We start from the raw sequence: 18,617 nt of genomic DNA, 5'->3' as shown, positions 1-18,617 counted from the left end.
TTACAAGATATGATTCCCTCTATCTTCTAAGATTATTTACCATATTAGCCTAAGTTGCCATGTCTTCATTATCGAGCCAACTAGGCTTCTCAATAGCTCTTTGAATTGGGCCAGTTCTCATGGGCTAAAAGATCTCCATCTGAGCAATAGGCCTCCATTGTATGCATTTGGTGCGATGATTATGGGCTTTGAACTGCGGCCCGTGACATTCTCCCCCACCTATTCTCTCAACGTCCTCATTGTGACTTCCGAATGGCCTGACTTGATTCACCTCGGTCTCGTCTCGACGCCTTAGCTTTTCCCTTCCTTCAGGACTTTTGCTTCGGCTTACGTTGCTTCTTCACTCGAACCGTCCTACTCGTTTGTACATCTCGATGACAAGAAGTTATGTCACTCTCTTTCCCACATTCTAACTTGACTTGAATAGAATCCTCTTGATTCACCACACTTGGCTTTGCTTTGCCCACAGTCTCTCGACCTCCTTGCTCAAGAACTTCGAAAGGGCCCCTACGTTATCGCCAAGTCAACAAGTTAGAATACAACACATTATCAAAGTGTTCAGAATGTACCTTTGCATTTGCTCTGGTCAACTGTCCCTCATGCATCACTTCTTTTTCCTTGAAGTCCGATGCAACACCCACCTCTCCTATAGGTGGAAGCCTTGTCGATGACTCGGCCAATTCAGACGCTTCACTCAACTTGAGCCTCATTGGTCCCAGCTTTATGGTTTTCATCGCAACTTTTTCCTCTAAGTTCAATGACAAACTCACCTCTTCCTTGTGTGGAAGCCCCTCCGATGACTCACCAAGCTCAGACGTTGCCTTTCCTTTGACTCCAGCTTTCTTTGGAAAGTTCCGCAACTCATGCGGACCACGGCACAAGAAACACTTTACTCGCTTCTTTTTGCTCCTCTTTGCCCTCTTGGCTTCGGGTTTTCCCTTGCTCGAACCAAGCTTCTTAGGTTCCTTGTCTACTCCATCGTTCCCTTCGATGACAGACTTACTCGGACACTTCCACAACCTATTCGGACCATGACACAAGAAACACTCTACTGGTTTCTTCTCACTTTCGGCCTCCTTGGCTTTGACACCCCTTGTACTCGAACCAAGTACCAAGGCCTTATCCACCGGCTTCTCTTTAAGCTTAAATTTTTCCAGATATTTCTTCAACATGTGTGGACCGTCGTAGAGAAAGCATTTCAACTTGTCCCTTTTCCTCTTGGGTTTCTTCTTCCCAATTCGTGGTTTCCCATTACAACCATTGTCGTCGTTGCCATTGCCATCAACAATATCTTCCTTGTGATCCATTTCACATACGCCCCTTTCCTCAGACTTGGAAGACTCAAGCTTGTCTTTCCCTAGACCTTGACCACGGACTCAACTACCGTCATGGCTTTCGACAGCTTTTGGACACCTCTTTGTTCCACCTCCTGTCTGACCCATGACTTCAATCCATTCTGAAAAGTAAACAATGTTTCTCTTTCGGTCACCTTTAAAACTTGGAGCATGAGTTCCTTGAACTCTCGAACATACTCCCCCACTAAGCCCCGTTGCTTTATCCCTTGCAACTTTGCCCAAGCTTCTTCCTCGGTAAATTCTGGGTAAAACTGTCCCTTCAATTCGCATTGGAACTCTTGCCACGTTTCAATCTCACATTGCCTTTTATCTGTGGTCCTACCTCGCCACCATAAAAGCGCAATGTCAGTAAGAAACATTGAAACAGTGTTTACCTTAATTGTATCATCCACGATGCCTTTGGCACGGAAGTAATTTTCCATCCTCCACAAGAAATTATCCACATCGCATGCAGACCTTGTCCTCACAAACTCTTTCGGCTTTGGGACATCCTCGTTACTGAGTGCTGCATTTGCCACTCCTTTCCCCATAGTTGCTCGACACAAGGCTAACTCTCCCTCGAGCTCCTCTATCCTTGTGCTCAAAACCCTCGTTGTGGCCATTGTTTTCTCCTTGAAAGCCATCACCATGGCCTCGAGAGCATCGTTCCACTCCTTCAGCTTCTTTCTTTGGGAATTTAGCAATTCTTGCACGCTATACCTTTGGGAAGTGAGACACATGGTCACAAAGTCCCTGGACTGCTCCCCCAAGTCTTCAATGCTTTCCCTAAGCGCATTGTCTGACTCTTTTGCGTCCTTCATGGACTCCTCAAGTTTACCCACGCGTTCCTCAACAACCGACAACATCTCCCTCAAAGACTTTCTCGCCTACCTTTGTTCGAACTCTTCTTTCGACATCCCAACGGTGCCTTCAAACCAAAAACTCAACTATCACTTGGTTCGAACCAATAGCTCTGATACCATTTGTCACGGGGCTAGAGTTTTCTCTTGCGATCCGTGCAGCCTTAAGCGATCCGTTCGTCCAAACTCACCTAAGTCAGCCTTAACTCAAGTGAGGATTCCTTAAGAACTTCTCCAAGGCGCCAAATTGAAGAGCGGAAGCGATTTATGCCAAAAGAAGCTAAACCAAAGAACAACATAAAGAGCGTTCGCAAAGTGTTTAAGTAAATGCTCTCAATTCTCTTATTCACAAAGAATAATGAAACAGTGAATAGAGCGAGTACAATTGAGGGGGAGGCTCTCTATTTATAGTTGAGCTCCCCCAAAACCGATGGTTAAGATACATTTACATCGACAGACAAGATTAACCATATCCCTTTATTTTAGGGATTTACAAGATATGACATATCAAATCTAATCTAATCTTTACAAGATATGATTCCCTTTATCTTCTAAGATTAGTTACCATATTAGCCTAAGTTGCCATGTCTTCATTATCGGGCCAACTAGGCTTCTCCAATAGCTCTTTGAATCGGGCTAGTTCTCGTAGGCCAAATGATTCCCATCTGAGCAATAGACCTCCATTGGATGCATTTGGTGCGATGGTCACGGGCTTTGAACTACGGCCCATGACACTAGTACACTATTCTTCAACATGTACTCATATATTGACTTGATATCTTATATCCATGACCACATGTTGTGACTATTACATAATAATCCAAAGTATTCTCATGATGGGTTAGTCCAATACATTACTCTCCAACATGTACTGATACATTGACTTGATATCTCATATCCATGACAATATATCGTCGTCAACCAACTAAACATTAGTCTCAATGTATTATTTTTTCCAAACCCACAACAATACTTGACTAAAGACATTTAAAAATAATCATGTTATTGTTAGGACTTTATTATTAAACAAATTTTTTGATACATAGAAAATAGAAACTAAAAATAATAATGACAATGTCTTTATTAATAAACTAGGTAAATAATAAGTATAGTAATAGAATCATCTAATGATTGGTCTTTGAGTATACTCCAATAAATCTACCCCAAACAACATGTTAAGGTTCCATAATAGCTAAAAATGTGCTTTGAGTAACACGTTAAAGCACCCTAGCGGCCTAAAACTTTCTATACACAACACATTAAAGCTTTACATAAGCCACAAACCTACTTTTGAGCAGCAAATAGAGGCCGTGTGCTAAAATGCATGCATCCGTACTTCTTAGTAACAAACACCAAGCTTCCAACACAGAACCTAGATGAACAAACATCCTTTAGAAGATGCAATCAAGTCAGTATTTAGATATGCAAAGCTCTCGTTATAAAACTTGATCGAGCATAAACTTACGCTTTCCACATCTTTAATATGCATATTAGGAAATATATTTTTCTTGTTTTGGTCTTAACGAGTCACTTTATAACCAACCTCAAATCTAATGTTATGCCAAGAATATCAACAAGGCCAATTGTTAAGCACAACAAATGGCTATCAAAAGTCTGACACAATACATTAAGCAAACAAGTAAGTCAAGCCAAAAGCTAGCCTCTGGCCAATGAGATAGACCAATAATAAATATTCAAGCAGCCTTAGAGCTATGTACAAATACACACAAGTACTATATAACATGAAGGGTCTCTCCTTCAGCTCAACCATTTATTCTTACATTTTACTTTCTATTTTTTTTATCATGTTGATTTAAGAGTTGGAAAGTGTCTCGAAATACAAGCTCTGACACTCCCAACTCAAGTTTATCTAGCAATAAAAAAAAAAATCCAAATTCATCCCACCTTCCTCCAAAATCATTCTTTAACTTCGTACATTATTAAACATACACCATATAAATTTTAGAGGATAGGAAATAAAAAGGGAGAAGATGCATTAATTAAGTATAAATGAAATAATAAAATACTCTTTTAATTATATGCCAAATATATATACGAGACATGGCATGAGCGAATTGTAAACAATAATGAATCATAGAGACAACATAATGTTGTTGGGAAACATTGATTGGTCTTTCTTTAATTATGAACGATTTCTATAAATCTTTTGCTCTTTCAAATATTATGCATCACATCTCTTCTCTTTTACGAAATTTACCTATTTTTCATGATTTCTTGGTGCTGTTTTTTTCTTTCAATCTCTGTTGATGAAATTAAATTTTTAGCTATTGGTTGATTACCTTTATTTTGCATGCATTTACGTTAATATTATTTGTTAGGACAGATAAATTTAAGGTTAATGTTGTAAGAATAGAATCAAAGAGGAACCGGTTTAATTTTCAATTCGCGGTTCAATTGAATAATTCAATCGCTTCAAAAATTAAAATTAATTCAGAAAAGTATTACCAAATGCTAGAAAAGAAGAATTAAAAAATATATATTCACAAACAAAACAAAGATAAAAACCAACGGAAATATAATTAAAACTTTAGTTTTTCAATGCTCAATTTTTATTATTATCTTTTATCGATTCAAAAATGTATAATTATTTTCAATTATATGTCATCAGTTCAATCAGTTGGACCATCGATTTTTGATTCATCGGTTCAATGTAGCTCTAATAATCTTAAGATTTTAACCGAAAAAAAAACTAGAAAATCATTGTCTAAAAAATGAATAAATAAATTTTGATAAAGTGATGGACATTATTTTTCTCATTTGCATACATTAATGTCTAATATGATATATATATAAAAAAAGGTGTTTAAGAATAATGTTATAGATATATTTGTTGAAGTATCATATACTTGCTTGGTAAGATAGATTCAACTAAATTTAGATTGAGTTTTATTTAAGGTTTTTAAGTATAAGTTCAATTAGGTCAGATCCAAAATATTAGGTAATTAATAAAATTATTTTAATCTAATTTTAAATAAATTTCAATTTCAATCTTTTATTTTTTTTAAAATTAAACCTTTATATAAAATTATAGAAAGCAATTGAATTTAATTCAACTTCATATATGATAATAACTCACACTCTTTATTATCATTTAAAATTTTCTTTGAGAATTGAACAAAATTTTTTTCTTTTAAGTTTGTTAAAGTCATTAGGTGGGTCCATTAATCCAATTTAATTAATGTAATATTTATAGGTTTAATTATGAAATTGACCCCAAAATTATATCAATTTTCTCAATTATGTATCAAAAGTTTTTTATTTATCAAAAGTGATATATAGACTATTAATTTTGTTTCATTGTACTTAAAACGTGTATGACGTCTAATAAGAATATGTCAAATGTTGCATTCTTATTGATAGATATAGTGAGATTACTAATTTAGTACTACTTTTGTCAAAAAACCCAACATAATTTGAGGGTTTAATTTGTATTTAAGCCATATTTACATGATCACATTTAATGAAAAAATAAATTAAAAAAAGGGAATATACTCTTTTCTAGACAAAGATTTTCTTTACAATCCAAGTGGCAGATTTTGAGTGGCTCACGGTTGCTCCCCAGTTAAGCACGGGGCCAAGTACTCCACCTGAAAGAGGAACAAAATCAAAGAGACACCACTGTCTTGTGGAACCCACTACATCTCTTCCACCACCTTATCCAATCATATTCTTACACGTCACAACCCAAACCCCGCATGATAAAATCACAATCATTCCCTCTCAACGTGGCAAATTATGATTGGTTACACTTCCTCATAACACCGAATCTCCCGCAGTTAATTAAATCCCCTAAAAAACAAAATTTTCATCTTTCTGAAAGAGAGTCAAAGAAATTTTGCAAAATAAGTAATTAAAATAAATAAACACTGGAAAGCAGAAAGTAGAAACAGATCCAAAAAATCTTTATTTAAAAAAAAAATCTTAAATTTCTTGAAATTCTTCAAATCTAAAAAGAGGAAAAAAAAGGGTAGTTGAATTTTACTGTTATCAGCTTTTTATAGCTGAAATTTGTTGACTGTGCCACAATTTGTGGGACTTAAGTCTTAATTTTTTAAAAAAAAATCATTGCAAGCTTTGCTTTTTTTTTTTTTGGGGGGGGGGGTCATAAAGAAAGTTGGGTCACACACATTTCATTACTACATTCTCTGAATTAATCTCTCAGAAAAAATTTTTTAGGGTTTTGTGTTTGGATGGAGATAAACTGTGAGAAAATGTGGGAATGTGAGGGGAAGGGAGAGGAGATATGAGTGAACTATGGGGTGTGTGTTTGGGAGAGAGGTTTCAGGGAGACCGGTAGGGAGGGAAGAAAGGAAGAGAGAGGAAGTTGGTAGGGTTTCCAAAAGGTCGGAGAAGGGTGAAGAGGTTGTTAGAGATGGAAGTAACAGCCAGAGGGTGGACGAGGAGAAGGCGGAGGAAGAAGAAGCAGCTGCTGCCGCCGCCGCTGCAGCGAAAGCAAGAGCGAAAAGGCGGTCTTCACGGCCGAATCCACGGCTGAGTAACCCACCCAAGCACGTCCACGGCGAACAAGTCGCCGCCGGCTGGCCATCTTGGCTGTCTATCGTCGCCGGTGAAGCCATCAGCGGCTGGACTCCTCGCCGTGCTGATTCTTTTGAGAAGATTGATAAGGTGCCTTAACTTCTTCTCATAGCCTCATTTATGTATTTGTTAGTAGTATTTTGCTCCTATGTAATTACTTACGTAGCTTTGTGAATTTGATTGTTTAGATTGGTCAAGGAACATACAGTAATGTGTACAAAGCTAGGGATACTTTGAGTGGGAAGATTGTTGCATTAAAGAAAGTTCGTTTCGATAATTTGGAGCCGGAAAGTGTTAAGTTCATGGCTAGGGAGATTAAGATTTTACGCCGATTGGATCATCCTAATGTGATAAAATTAGAAGGATTGGTGACTTCAAGAATGTCATGTAGTTTGTATCTTGTATTTGAGTATATGGAGCACGATTTGGCCGGACTCGCTGCTAGTCCGGCTATAAAGTTCACCGAGTCTCAGGTAAAATAAATACTTTTTCTTCCTTATTGCTTATGCTGGTTTTGAATTAAGTTATGGATAGAGTTTTGATTTCTGCTGATATGGACAGGTAAAATGTTATATGCATCAGTTGTTATCGGGGCTCGAACATTGTCACAACCGACATGTATTGCATCGTGATATTAAGGGGTCTAATCTTCTTATTGACAATGGTGGTGTTCTTAAGATAGCGGATTTTGGTTTAGCTTCATTTTTCGATCCTAATCACAAGCAGCCAATGACTAGTAGGGTGGTTACACTTTGGTATCGACCTCCAGAGCTCCTTCTTGGTGCCACAGATTATGGTGTTGGTGTGGATCTCTGGAGTGCTGGTTGCATTTTAGCTGAGTTATTAGCTGGAAGGCCCATCATGCCTGGTCGCACCGAGGTAGTGTAACTTCTTGAATCTAAAGTTTATTAAGCATGTGCTATTATTTTCCTCTACGGAAAGCGCATTAAGGTGCAAATTTTGTTGCTTTAGTTTATAGAGGCATAAGCTAATTAGCAAATTGAATTTGCTCTAGATTTGGGTGTAGTAGCAATAAAATGTACTTTTCGCAACACCAAATTACTAGCTTTTCTTATATATTTTGCAAAATAAACCATTCTGCAGTTACTGTTATATGAGATAAACTTAATGATTTTGCAGTCCTCGGTTAGCATTTGACTATCATAATCAAAAGGTCATTGAAATTTGCATTGTCAATTTATTAGTTCTCTATGATATTTGATCCTCCTTTCTCTATGGACGTTTTCAAGTTGTCTGTATTACACCTATTGGTATAGGACTTGGATGTTCCACAACATCCAATTTCACTTTGCGGTTTCCTAGTTCTGTTTGAATACTTTTTGAGTTGTCCAGGCAATTCAAGTTCATAATTTGATCCTCTACATTCATCATACCAATGACTATTAGCATCGTAATGGTTGTTTTGTTATTACAAATCTCTTGAAAGTTCACTGGCTTTCACAGTGATCATGAAACAGCCTGGGAAAGCAACACTAGTATGATTCAGTTTACTTGGTTTTAAAATTTGTACACCATTAGGAAGCAGTTAGAGCTTTTTCCATTTACACTTGACATATGAGAGTAATGATCTTATATATTTGATGTAAGACATTTACTGTTCTGGAAAGATGATGGTATTACTGTATTTTCAGTTTTTCTTACTGTTTAGCTTCTGATTATAGTATAATTGCTCGGCACATGGTACCTATTGTATCTGCTAACATTTGTCTATAATTTTATTTAGGTGGAGCAATTACACAAGATATTCAAACTATGCGGCTCTCCTTCAGATGAATATTGGAAAAAGTCAAAGTTGCCACATGCAACCATATTTAAGCCTCAACAATCATATAAACGATGTATAGCTGAAACTTTTAAGGACTTTCCACCATCATCGTTGCCTCTGATTGATACTCTTCTTGCAATTGATCCTGTTGAGCGCCTGACAGCTACAGCCGCATTAAATAGTGAAGTGAGCTTTTGTATTTCTCACATGTCTCCTTGGTTCTGACACTTTATGAGTTTTTAGGTGGCTTATTTATTTAAAACCTTGTAGCCTATACAGCAGCATTTATAATATTCATTATGATTCATTATACCGTATCAGAAATTAGTTATTGATGTGCGTCTCCCCCCTCCCAAATGTGTTCGAGTTTTAGTCAGTCTAGTTTCGTTTTCTAGGATAACCAGTGATTGGTTGGAATTATTTATGGTTGAATATGCCAACGTGACTGTTCATGTGTTCTGCAGTTCTTCACGACCAAGCCTTATGCTTGTGATCCTTCCAGCCTTCCAAAATACCCTCCTTGCAAGGAGATGGATGCTAAGCTACGAGATGAAGAAGCTAGAAGGTACATGATATTTGATATCATTAAGTTCTGATAAACTGTCTGGCCAATTTGAATATTGTTTTTGTTTCTAAATTCCATTCGGCAGAAATATTTTTTACACTGCATATTTTCATGAAGTAATGAGTAATGACTATTATCATATCAGGCAAATAAAATAGAAGATAAAACTAACTTAAGATGTTGACAATAAGAGATTTATCTGAATGATTTATTTATAGTAGTAGAGCATGAACATGGTAGCAGTTTCTCTCCTTTCTCTTCGTAATTACATGGGATGAGCTTCATGATTGTAGATTGCGAGCTGCTGGAAGACCTAATGCTGGAGTGAAGAAAGCTCGTCCACGTGATCGAGCTGCGCGGGCAATTCCTGCTCCAGAAGCAAATGCTGAGCTTCAAGCCAACCTTGATGTATGTCATAGATGCATTCTTTTCCCTCTAAACCTCATATTTTTTTCGTTGAATACGACAAGATAAGCTAACATTTTAGTTCGGTGGACAAGTTCCAGTCTTTTTTTCATTATTATGGTCGGTTAACTTCTTTCAAAGATAAATATTGATCATTTGTAAGACATCTCTGCTGATTTCAGTGATTTGTGTCACTTTTGCCACACACACCCGATTTCTAAGTTGGTAAGGGTTTTTCATCCAGAATCAACAAAGATACTATGCTTTTTTCTTGGTTCTAGTATTCACGAATCACTTGCATGGTCCTTGATTTTACGATTTTTACAACTCGAGATTGCGGTGAGACGAAGGACTGATTACTGATGTACTGGAACTTCTTTTGCTGAAACAGAGACGACGGTTAATAACACATGCAAATGCCAAAAGCAAGAGTGAGAAATTTCCACCTCCACACCAAGATGGAACTCTTGGTTATCCTTTGGGTTCTGCACATCCGATAGATCCTGGTTATGATCCACCCGATGTTCCGTTTAGTACAAGTTTCTCATATTCAAATAAAGCACCAATCCAGACATGGTCTGGCCCTTTGATCGACTCTTCTGCGGTTGGTGCTCCGAGGAGAAAGAAGCACATGTCAGGTGATGGTCATTCACATTCAAAGTCAACTAAGAAAGACAAGAATTCGACTCGAATATAAGAGACTACATATAAAACGGGCTGCTGGAAAGCCAAAACATTGCTGCTACAAAGTGTTTCTTTGATCTGCAACCGGGAAAACCGGAAACTGCTTCAGAGGTAAAAACTTGTATTCATTTTTACTATCCATTGTTTTTTGTTTTTGGTGGTATTATTGTGAGAAGCTTATCTAATGTTGTACATCTGTTATACTGTCATTGTTTCTTCAGTTCTGTTGGAAAACCCCAATTAGATTTAGTAAAAAAATTGAATAAATTTGTTCTACAATTCTTTTTCTTGTTTTTTCTTTTGTGAAAATGTGTCTATAGTCCCTGTACTTTATGAAAATTAGGACTTAGTCCCTGCACTTGTAAGAATTTAGTGTCTCCACTTTTCAAATTTTAAAATTCAGGTCTAACTGTTAACACAGTTAATTTTTTTTGTTAAATTTGCTGTAACATTTTGAAAAAAGATGTAATTAAAAAAAAGATGTAATTAACTTGAATTTAATGATTAATAGTTGGACTTGAATTTTGAAACCTGAAAAGTAAAAGTCTAAAATTTTGAAAATATAAGTATAGAAACTAAGTTCTTAAATTTTGAAAGTAGAGGGACTATATGAATATTTTAACATTTTTTAGTTCCAAGTATTTCTCAAGGCTCTCCTTGGAAAAACTTTAAAATATGACCATTGTCTCTGTACTGGAAACCTAGTTGATGTGGTTTTAAGTCTTATTCTTGTTAATATTAATACATATTTAAATACGATTCAAAATACTTTGAAATATATGGAAAAAAAATCAATTTAGCCATATTAAATATTCTGGAATCTGAGGAACATAGTTCAAAACGTGTCATGATATTTTTTTGTGAACACAAAAATTGACACTGTTAAGCCCTAAACACGAATGTTAAGGATTGAAAAGTTAATAAAATATGTGATTAAGGGCCAGTTTTTTATTATTTTTAAAAAGTGTTTTTAAGAAGTGTTTTTGAAAAATTTGAGTGTTTGGTAGGGCAAATTACCAAAAAAAGCTGGTTTTTTTTAAAATTTACTGAAATAGGCCGATTTTTTGATTATTTATTGGAATTGGCCATTTTCTAGGAAATCGTGTCCACGTCAGCGCGATGTCAGGGTACGTGTCAGGACATCGCTCCATGTCAGCAGGTCGCGCTGACGTGGACGCGATGTCCTCCGCGCGTGAACAGTACCCCGACGGTCATAATTTTGACCGTTGCCCCCCCAACGGTAAAAAAAAAACTATAAATACCCCCACCACTTTATTTTTTTCACAAACAAATCCTATCTAATTTTTCCTCTCTAATCCTCTCAATTTCCTTCCAAAATTCTCTCAATTTCCTTCCAAAATTCTCTCAAATCCATATTTAATTTCAATTTCCCCTCAATTTTATTTTTAAAATAATTTAAAATAATTTTATATATTTTTTTAAAATAATTTTAAATTTTTTTATATTTTCATCAATGGCCGAATCATTAATTCGTCTTTATAGGAATCACATATCGGTGGAGCAAATGAAAATGGTAAGTATTAAATTTAATTTTTAAATATTATTTAAGATTTTTTTATTTATGTATTTTTAGATAATTATTAATTTATTATTTGTTATAAAAGTTTGAAGAACGGGTATTGGAATGCAATATCTGGAATATGCATGCTCCTCCATCACCGTTAGTAGAAAACTACCTACAGGAAGCGGGTTTCTAGCACGTGGCGACGGTAGGCCGAGGATGCAAGTTGGACCCGAAACTGATCAGTGCGTTGATCGAGAGGTGGAGACCCGAGACGCACACATTCCATCTTCCATGTGGAGAGTGTACTATCACTCTAGAAGATGTCCATCTGCAATTGGGATTGCCGGTGGACGGGCACCCAGTCACCGAGTCTGCCCAATCTAGCAATTGAGAGGCGGTGTGCTACGAGCTTTTGGGCGCTATTCCGAATAAAATGGATGGAGGTAAGGTCGAGATGGGCTGGTTACGTGCCACCTTCCCCGATCCGAATGCAAATTCAACCGAAATTGAAAGAATCCGATATGCTCGATCATACATTCTTCAAATAATTGGAGGTTATCTGATGCCCGACACGTCACGGAGCCGTGTACATCTAAGGTGGCTGCTAAAACTCGTTGATTTTAGAGGAGCCGGTGAATTTAGTTGGGGGTCTGCCGTCTTGGCAACATTATATCGGGAGATGTGCGGGGCGACGCGACCGAGGAGAGCAAACATCGGAGGTTGCCTGTCACTACTGCAATCATGGGCACTGTTTCGCTTTCCATTTCTACGTCCTCGAGTGAACCACCCATATACATTCCCACTCGTAACGAGGTAAATTTTATATTACATTTTGGAATTATTATGTAGATTTTGTAAGAATAAAAGTATGCTAAAAATTTATTTAATTAGGTGGAACCATCCGGCAAGTTATCGTGGATTACCGCTCGAACTTGAAGATATACTGGCTTCTATTGGAGCAACGATTGAAGCGAATAAGTATTATTGCAAATAGATATTTCCATACATTCGCTAGTCGATTGATAATTAGTATTTAGTATTTAGTATTATGTATATAACTAATATTTCTATCATGTTCATATAGTTTCAATGGACACCATACGAGGATCCGCAATTGGGCAAGAATCCGGAAGAGTTTTACAAAATCCAAACGCTAGCACGCGAAAGTGGTGTTGATCAACTATGCAACAAAGGAGCCCCACCGCATGCAGACGAGTGCTACGACGGTTTGGATGTAGACAACCGATTCTGCGGACCACGAGGTGTTTGACGATCACCACAAAATCGACCTTCGGCTATTAGGTACGGATTGGCCTAGATACTGGTCCGAGTACACGGAAATGTGGGAAAATGGGTATGAATATCTACCTACTCGGGAACAAATCATCGTTCCGGAGTTAGCGTGCGTTCCAGAATACATGCCATGGTTTAGGATCCATGGCAAGTCGTATTTACTTACGCCAGAGGAGAGGCAGCGGCAAATACGTGTCGGAAGGGAAAGGCGCAGGCCTCTAAATCCAAGACGAGAAGACTACGAAGGCAGCCCCTCAACGAGGCCCAGACAGTCACCCGGCTCATCATCAGCGGCCATGCAATCACCGTCCCCAACGATAGCACCGACGTAGTCACCTGACGCAGCAATTCAACAGATGATACCCACGCAACCGCATTTCCCTATGATGCCAGGTGTGTTTCCTAGCCCTTATATGTACCCTAACCCTTACATGTATCCTTTTCCGAATCTTATGGCAGGTTGGAGCCAAGTGCCCGGTTTAGCTCCATTTCCTGTTATGCCGAGCGGACCGCCGATATCTAGGCCAGCGGCGCAGGAGGGATCGCAAGGGGGGCCGTTGGGGAGCTCTCATTTTTACCACTCGCCACCAACGTATGACTTTCAAACACCGTCACCGTTCATGATGCAAACACCTCCACATACACTATTCTTTGAAGGTGGATCATCGTCCCAAGTCCGACAACCAGATGTCGAACCGGAAGAACCACAATTACCACCGGAGGAAGAACAACCGCCGCCGGAAGCTAGAGGAAGGAGGAATCCAGCGCGTAATCGTCGATGGCCGCCATGTGGAACCGAATCCCCCGGGCATAGACATTGATTGCCGTATTTAAATTTATTATCTGATTAATAAAATAGAAGTTTATTTAATATAATAAAATAGACATTGATTGTCGTATTTAAATTTATTATCTAATGTAATAAAATAGAAGTTTATTTAATATAATAAAATAGAAGTTCAATTTGATGTAATAAAAACCCTAATTTAATTAAAAACCCTAACTTAATTAAAAACCCTAGCCCTAACCTAATTTAATTAAAACCCTAACCCTAACCTAATTTAATTAAAACCCTAACCCTAACCCTAACCTAATTTAATTAAAACCCTAACCCTAACCTAATTTAATTAAAAACCCTAACTTAATTAAAACCCTAACCCTAACCTAATTTTACATAATTTGATAATTTTACTAACCATTAACACAATTCTTGGACTTAATAATTTTACATAATTTGATAATTTTACTAACCATTAACACAATTTTTGGACTTAATAATTTTACCTAATTTGATAATTCTACCTAATTTAATTAAAATTTTTTGGCTTAATAATTTTACATAATTTGATATTTTACCTAATTTAATTAAAATTTTTTGGCTTAATAATTTTACATAATTTTACATAATTTGATAATTTTACTAACCATTAACAAAATTTTGGAACTTAATAATTTTACATAATTTTACATAATGTTAGATTTGGTAAAATGTTTTGACCGGTACTAACAATTAAGAAATTAAACTAATTTGATAATTTTACTAACAATTAATACAATTATCAATTAATAATTGAATAAAATAATTTTTTTCTAAAATTACATTCAACTATTGCGATTAGGGCATGATCGACTTGTATGGCCTGGGTTCCTACACCATCCGCACAACTTCTGTTGACTGGCTATTTCTCGGATATCTATATTGTTCCGTATTCTAGTGGAGCAAGGTCGACCCTTTGGTTTATGACGCAATTCTCTATTCGAATGACTTAAAAGGAGCAAGAGATACGGCGGCCACTTACGCTCATCCGAGACCGGTGGGAAAACGTGTCTCCATCGTTGTACATGTTTTCTAATTTGTACACTTCGTCCACATAACTCATCGGATCCAGACGGAGTTTCTGACAAGCTACAATAACATGAGCGCATGGATAACGAAGTGCATCAAACTTCCCACAGTCACAAGTCCTGTTCGCAAGTGTACACGATATTGCCCGCCAACAACACCTTGGTGCGGTCTGTCAAACTCTGTCACGCGAAACCATAAATTGTCTCGATCGTGACACATTGTGTGCATGATGTTTGCCCTCGCCTTCGCCTTGTTAATTTCTTGAACTACCTTACTGCATCATAAATGGCCACCCTACATCTGGCCTGCATAAGTTGCTGCTCGTTTTGGAAATAGCGCCGCCAAACGGAAATATGTCTCTCGCACAACCGATGTTATCGGTAGATGGCGCGTTCATTTAAGAACAGAATTTATGCATTTTGCCAATTCTGCCAGGTTCGACGTCATATGACCATATCGTAGGCCTCCGTCGTATGCTTGTGCCCACTGTTTGAAACGTATATTACAAAGGTAGTCCGCCCCTTCTCCGTTTTGGGATCGTAAACTTGCCAACATCTCGGTAAAACGATCTTTATTTATTTCATACCCTGCCAATATAAGATCATAGCGAATATTTTATACCACTTCTACCAATAAAACTAATTCAAATTGACAAATAAAATAATACAGTTATAGACTAAATACCCATGTTGGTCACTTGTCGTCGTTCGCTCTTAGATGGATATTGCCTGTAGTAGTTCGAAGCAACGTGTCTTAGGCAATATCTATGGTGTGTACGTTGCCACAAGCTTCCCTCTCGATCAAATGCAACTAGTATACCGGCGCCCCGATCTGAAATAACACAGATATCAGGTTGGGGGCACACATGTCTCATTAACCTCTAGAGAAAGAAATCCCAGTCATCGACGACTCCCCCGGTGTTATTGCAAATGAAATTGGAAGAATTCTCCCACCGCCATCCTGTGCCACTGCAACCAATAGCCGATGAGTATACCTATCGAACATGAAGGTACCGTCAATTTGTACCAATGGCTTGCAGTATGGAAATGCGTCTCGGCATTGCTTAAAGGTCCAAAATAGGCGTTTGAACACTTGGCATCCACGTAGCAATCGGCCGTTGTAGTACGCATGTTCCGTTTCAAGGTCTGTGATGGCACCTGGGACGTATCTCTCTAGCACCTGACACCACTGCCATATTTCATTATATGAGGCGTCCCACCTACTATGCATCTTCTCCAACGCCTTCTGCTTAGCTATCCAAGCCTTGCGGTAAGAGGGCGTGTACCCCATTTGGCTACGGATATTAGCAATTATCACCGACACTGAAGTCTTAGGATCTGCTTTTATCGTGGGCAGTATCAAGCTAGCTAACATAGCTGAATCCATTTTGGGATAATCTTGTGAAACACATACAGAGGGAGTACATTAAATAATGCAACATTGCAAAATAAAATTATTATTCAGATACATTCAATCTCAGCACTGCAGACATGTATGTGGACCTTTGTACTTTTTATCTCCCACAACCCTGTCCTTTTCCTTAACGAGGCGACGATTTTCCATGAACATGTGCCGTCTTGCATCGCACACTTCGCCTCAAACTTATCAGATTTTGATTTAACGACGTGGTAATTAACGCCGTTTTTGATGCTATGCTGTTTCAAAGCACCAATAAAACTATCCTTGTTGGTAAACTGATTACCAACTTCAAGTTCACCGAAATCTACTCCCGAACTTGTACGATCGCGCAACCGGTGTGGTAGATCTGGAAACTTTAACGCATCATCCGCTGACAGATCGACATTATGCATGTGGGCTAGAGGTGAGTATGTTCTGAATCGTGGATTTTCTTCTTCATTTGAACTCCTTTTAGCATCTTTACCCTCTGTTGGAATCGACTCCGGTTCAGAAAATAATCCCACTTCTGCACCATCCGGCCCGGGCTCTCGAGGTGGATCCACATCGGAGTCATCTTCTAACCCACAATCATCTGCAGCGTACGACGTCCCCTCACCGGTTGACGTCGTAGGTAGTACGTCATCCCTTCTTCTGGGCATTTGATAACGTCCCCAATTGGATGTAGATTGCAATCCACTAGAACTTGATGCAGTTCCCTAGTACGTATTTCCAGTATCAAACGTCGAGCCACCGACGTACATGTCCCATCCACTGACAGAGTGTCTTGCGGGGGATGTGCATTCGACACCGCTACCGAACATGAGCTGTTCCGTATTTTGTAACCCGCTAACCGAGATCGGCCAGAGGTCGTGTATACATCTCAAACACCGGACGGAAGTACATCAGTTGGCGACGTAAATTGTACATATAACTCAATATAAGTTGCTCCACTAGCAAGATGAGTCTGCACCATTGCCTCCAAGCTACGAGCTCCTTTTATGTCGAACGAGTCATATGTCACCGGATCAACATAAGAACAAAATCGATACGTGATTGACAGAACTTTCATTGGCGCCGTTCCGAAGATTTTACGCCTAATTCTTTTACGAAGTTCTGCCAAATCTATGTTCTGGTTAAATGACAGTCACACCGTATTCTTCGACAAAAAAGTAGCACTATTCTCGGTGTGGCAAACCTCACCATCGTAGTAAATAACAGCACTAATACGTTCACTCATTTTGAAACTCTAACTTTCTTAGCCTCTCTAAATTGTTTCTGTTATGACTTATGCATTCTAAGAACATTTTCTGCCTAATTTATAGCCTCAGCCCAAACTTACTACTGTAGCAAAATCGCATCCACGAGGGCACGATTTCACAATTTCTTCCCAAATAGCATCTTGGTAGAGGCGATTTTATACTATTTGCTCAGAAACGTCAAAAAAAAATATTTCTTACATGACCTACTGTAGCAAAATCGCGTCTACGAGGGCGTGATTTCACAATTTCTTCTCAAATATCATCCTGGTAGAGGCGATTTTATACTATTTGCTCAGAAAAGTCAAAAAAAATTTCTTACATGACCTACTGTAGCAAAATCGCGTCTACGAGGGCGTAATTTCACAATTTCTTCTCAAATATCATCCTGGTAGAGGCGATTTTATACTATTTCCTCAGAAACGTCAAAAAAAATTATTTCTTACATGACCTACTGTAGCAAAATCGAAACCACGAGGGCGCGATTTCACAATTTCTTCTCAAATAGCATCCTGGTAGAGGCAATTTTATACTATTTGACCAGAAACGTCAACTCGAAATAATTTATTCCGGGACCTAAAAACCCTAAAAAGCCTGAACCCTAAACCCTAAAAGCCAAAAAAACCAAACGTGAAAAATAAGTCAAAATCGCGTCCCCAAGAACGCACCACGTGGCAGGACATCACGTCCACGTCAGCGCGACCTGCTGACGTGGAAGGAAATCGCTCCTCGTGGACGCGGTTTCCTTCCACGCCGCCAGTCGCGCTGACGTGACGCGATGTCCCGACATCGCATTCTCGACATCACGCTGACGTGGACGCGATTTCTCGAAAAAGGGCCCATTCCGGTAAATAATAAAAAAATCAGCCCATTTCGGTAAATTTTGAAAAGAAACGGCTTTTTTGGTAAATTGCCCTGTTTGATATCGCTGTCAAAAAGTACTTTTGAGAAATAAAATGTCCATTATGTATTTAAATAATGTTCAAATTAGTTAATATTATGATATTTTAGCAAAAATATAAAAAATAATTTATTATAACTTATTGTTAATATTTAAATATATAATATTAATTTTAAATATTTCTAAGTAATTAATATTAATTATTTA

General features: G+C 38.0%; 1 protein-coding gene across 2 annotated transcripts; it reads left to right on the top strand.

Moving 5' to 3' along the window:
- Positions 1 to 6,139: 6,139 nt before the first annotated feature.
- Positions 6,140 to 12,499, top strand: LOC105777366 (probable serine/threonine-protein kinase At1g54610). 2 transcript variants are annotated; one of them, XR_008189998.1, is made up of 9 exons: positions 6,140 to 6,841; positions 6,940 to 7,224; positions 7,313 to 7,630; positions 8,496 to 8,723; positions 9,002 to 9,102; positions 9,396 to 9,510; positions 9,899 to 10,302; positions 11,695 to 11,725; positions 11,817 to 12,499. XR_008189998.1 is itself a non-coding variant. In XM_012600612.2 (7 exons), exons 1-7 carry the CDS (start codon positions 6,470 to 6,472, stop codon positions 10,202 to 10,204), a joined length of 1,725 nt encoding a protein of 574 aa, XP_012456066.1. In that variant the 5' UTR covers positions 6,140 to 6,469; the 3' UTR covers positions 10,205 to 10,470. The 2 variants fall into 2 exon arrangements, 1 of the variants encoding a protein (XP_012456066.1); XM_012600612.2 differs by lacking the exons at positions 11,695 to 11,725; positions 11,817 to 12,499 and having other exon boundaries at positions 9,899 to 10,470.
- The last annotated feature ends 6,118 nt before the right edge of the window (positions 12,500 to 18,617 follow it).

This window comes from Gossypium raimondii, chromosome 10, assembly GCF_025698545.1.
Source record: "Gossypium raimondii isolate GPD5lz chromosome 10, ASM2569854v1, whole genome shotgun sequence".
In the NCBI taxonomy this organism is placed as follows: Eukaryota; Viridiplantae; Streptophyta; class Magnoliopsida; order Malvales; family Malvaceae; genus Gossypium; species Gossypium raimondii.
The sequence above is the reverse complement of the archived record's forward strand: the minus strand, read 5'-3'. Positions and strand labels throughout refer to the sequence as shown.

Bases quoted from the DNA above. Each gene is read 5' to 3' on its own strand.
- LOC105777366 (XM_012600612.2), top strand. From the start codon at position 6,470: ATGGGGTGTGTGTTTGGGAGAGAGGTTTCAGGGAGACCGGTAGGGAGG. The intron at 7,631-8,495 runs GTAGTGTAACTT...AATTTTATTTAG, and splicing joins TCATGCCTGGTCGCACCGAG to GTGGAGCAATTACACAAGAT. The intron at 8,724-9,001 runs GTGAGCTTTTGT...TGTGTTCTGCAG, and splicing joins CAGCCGCATTAAATAGTGAA to TTCTTCACGACCAAGCCTTA.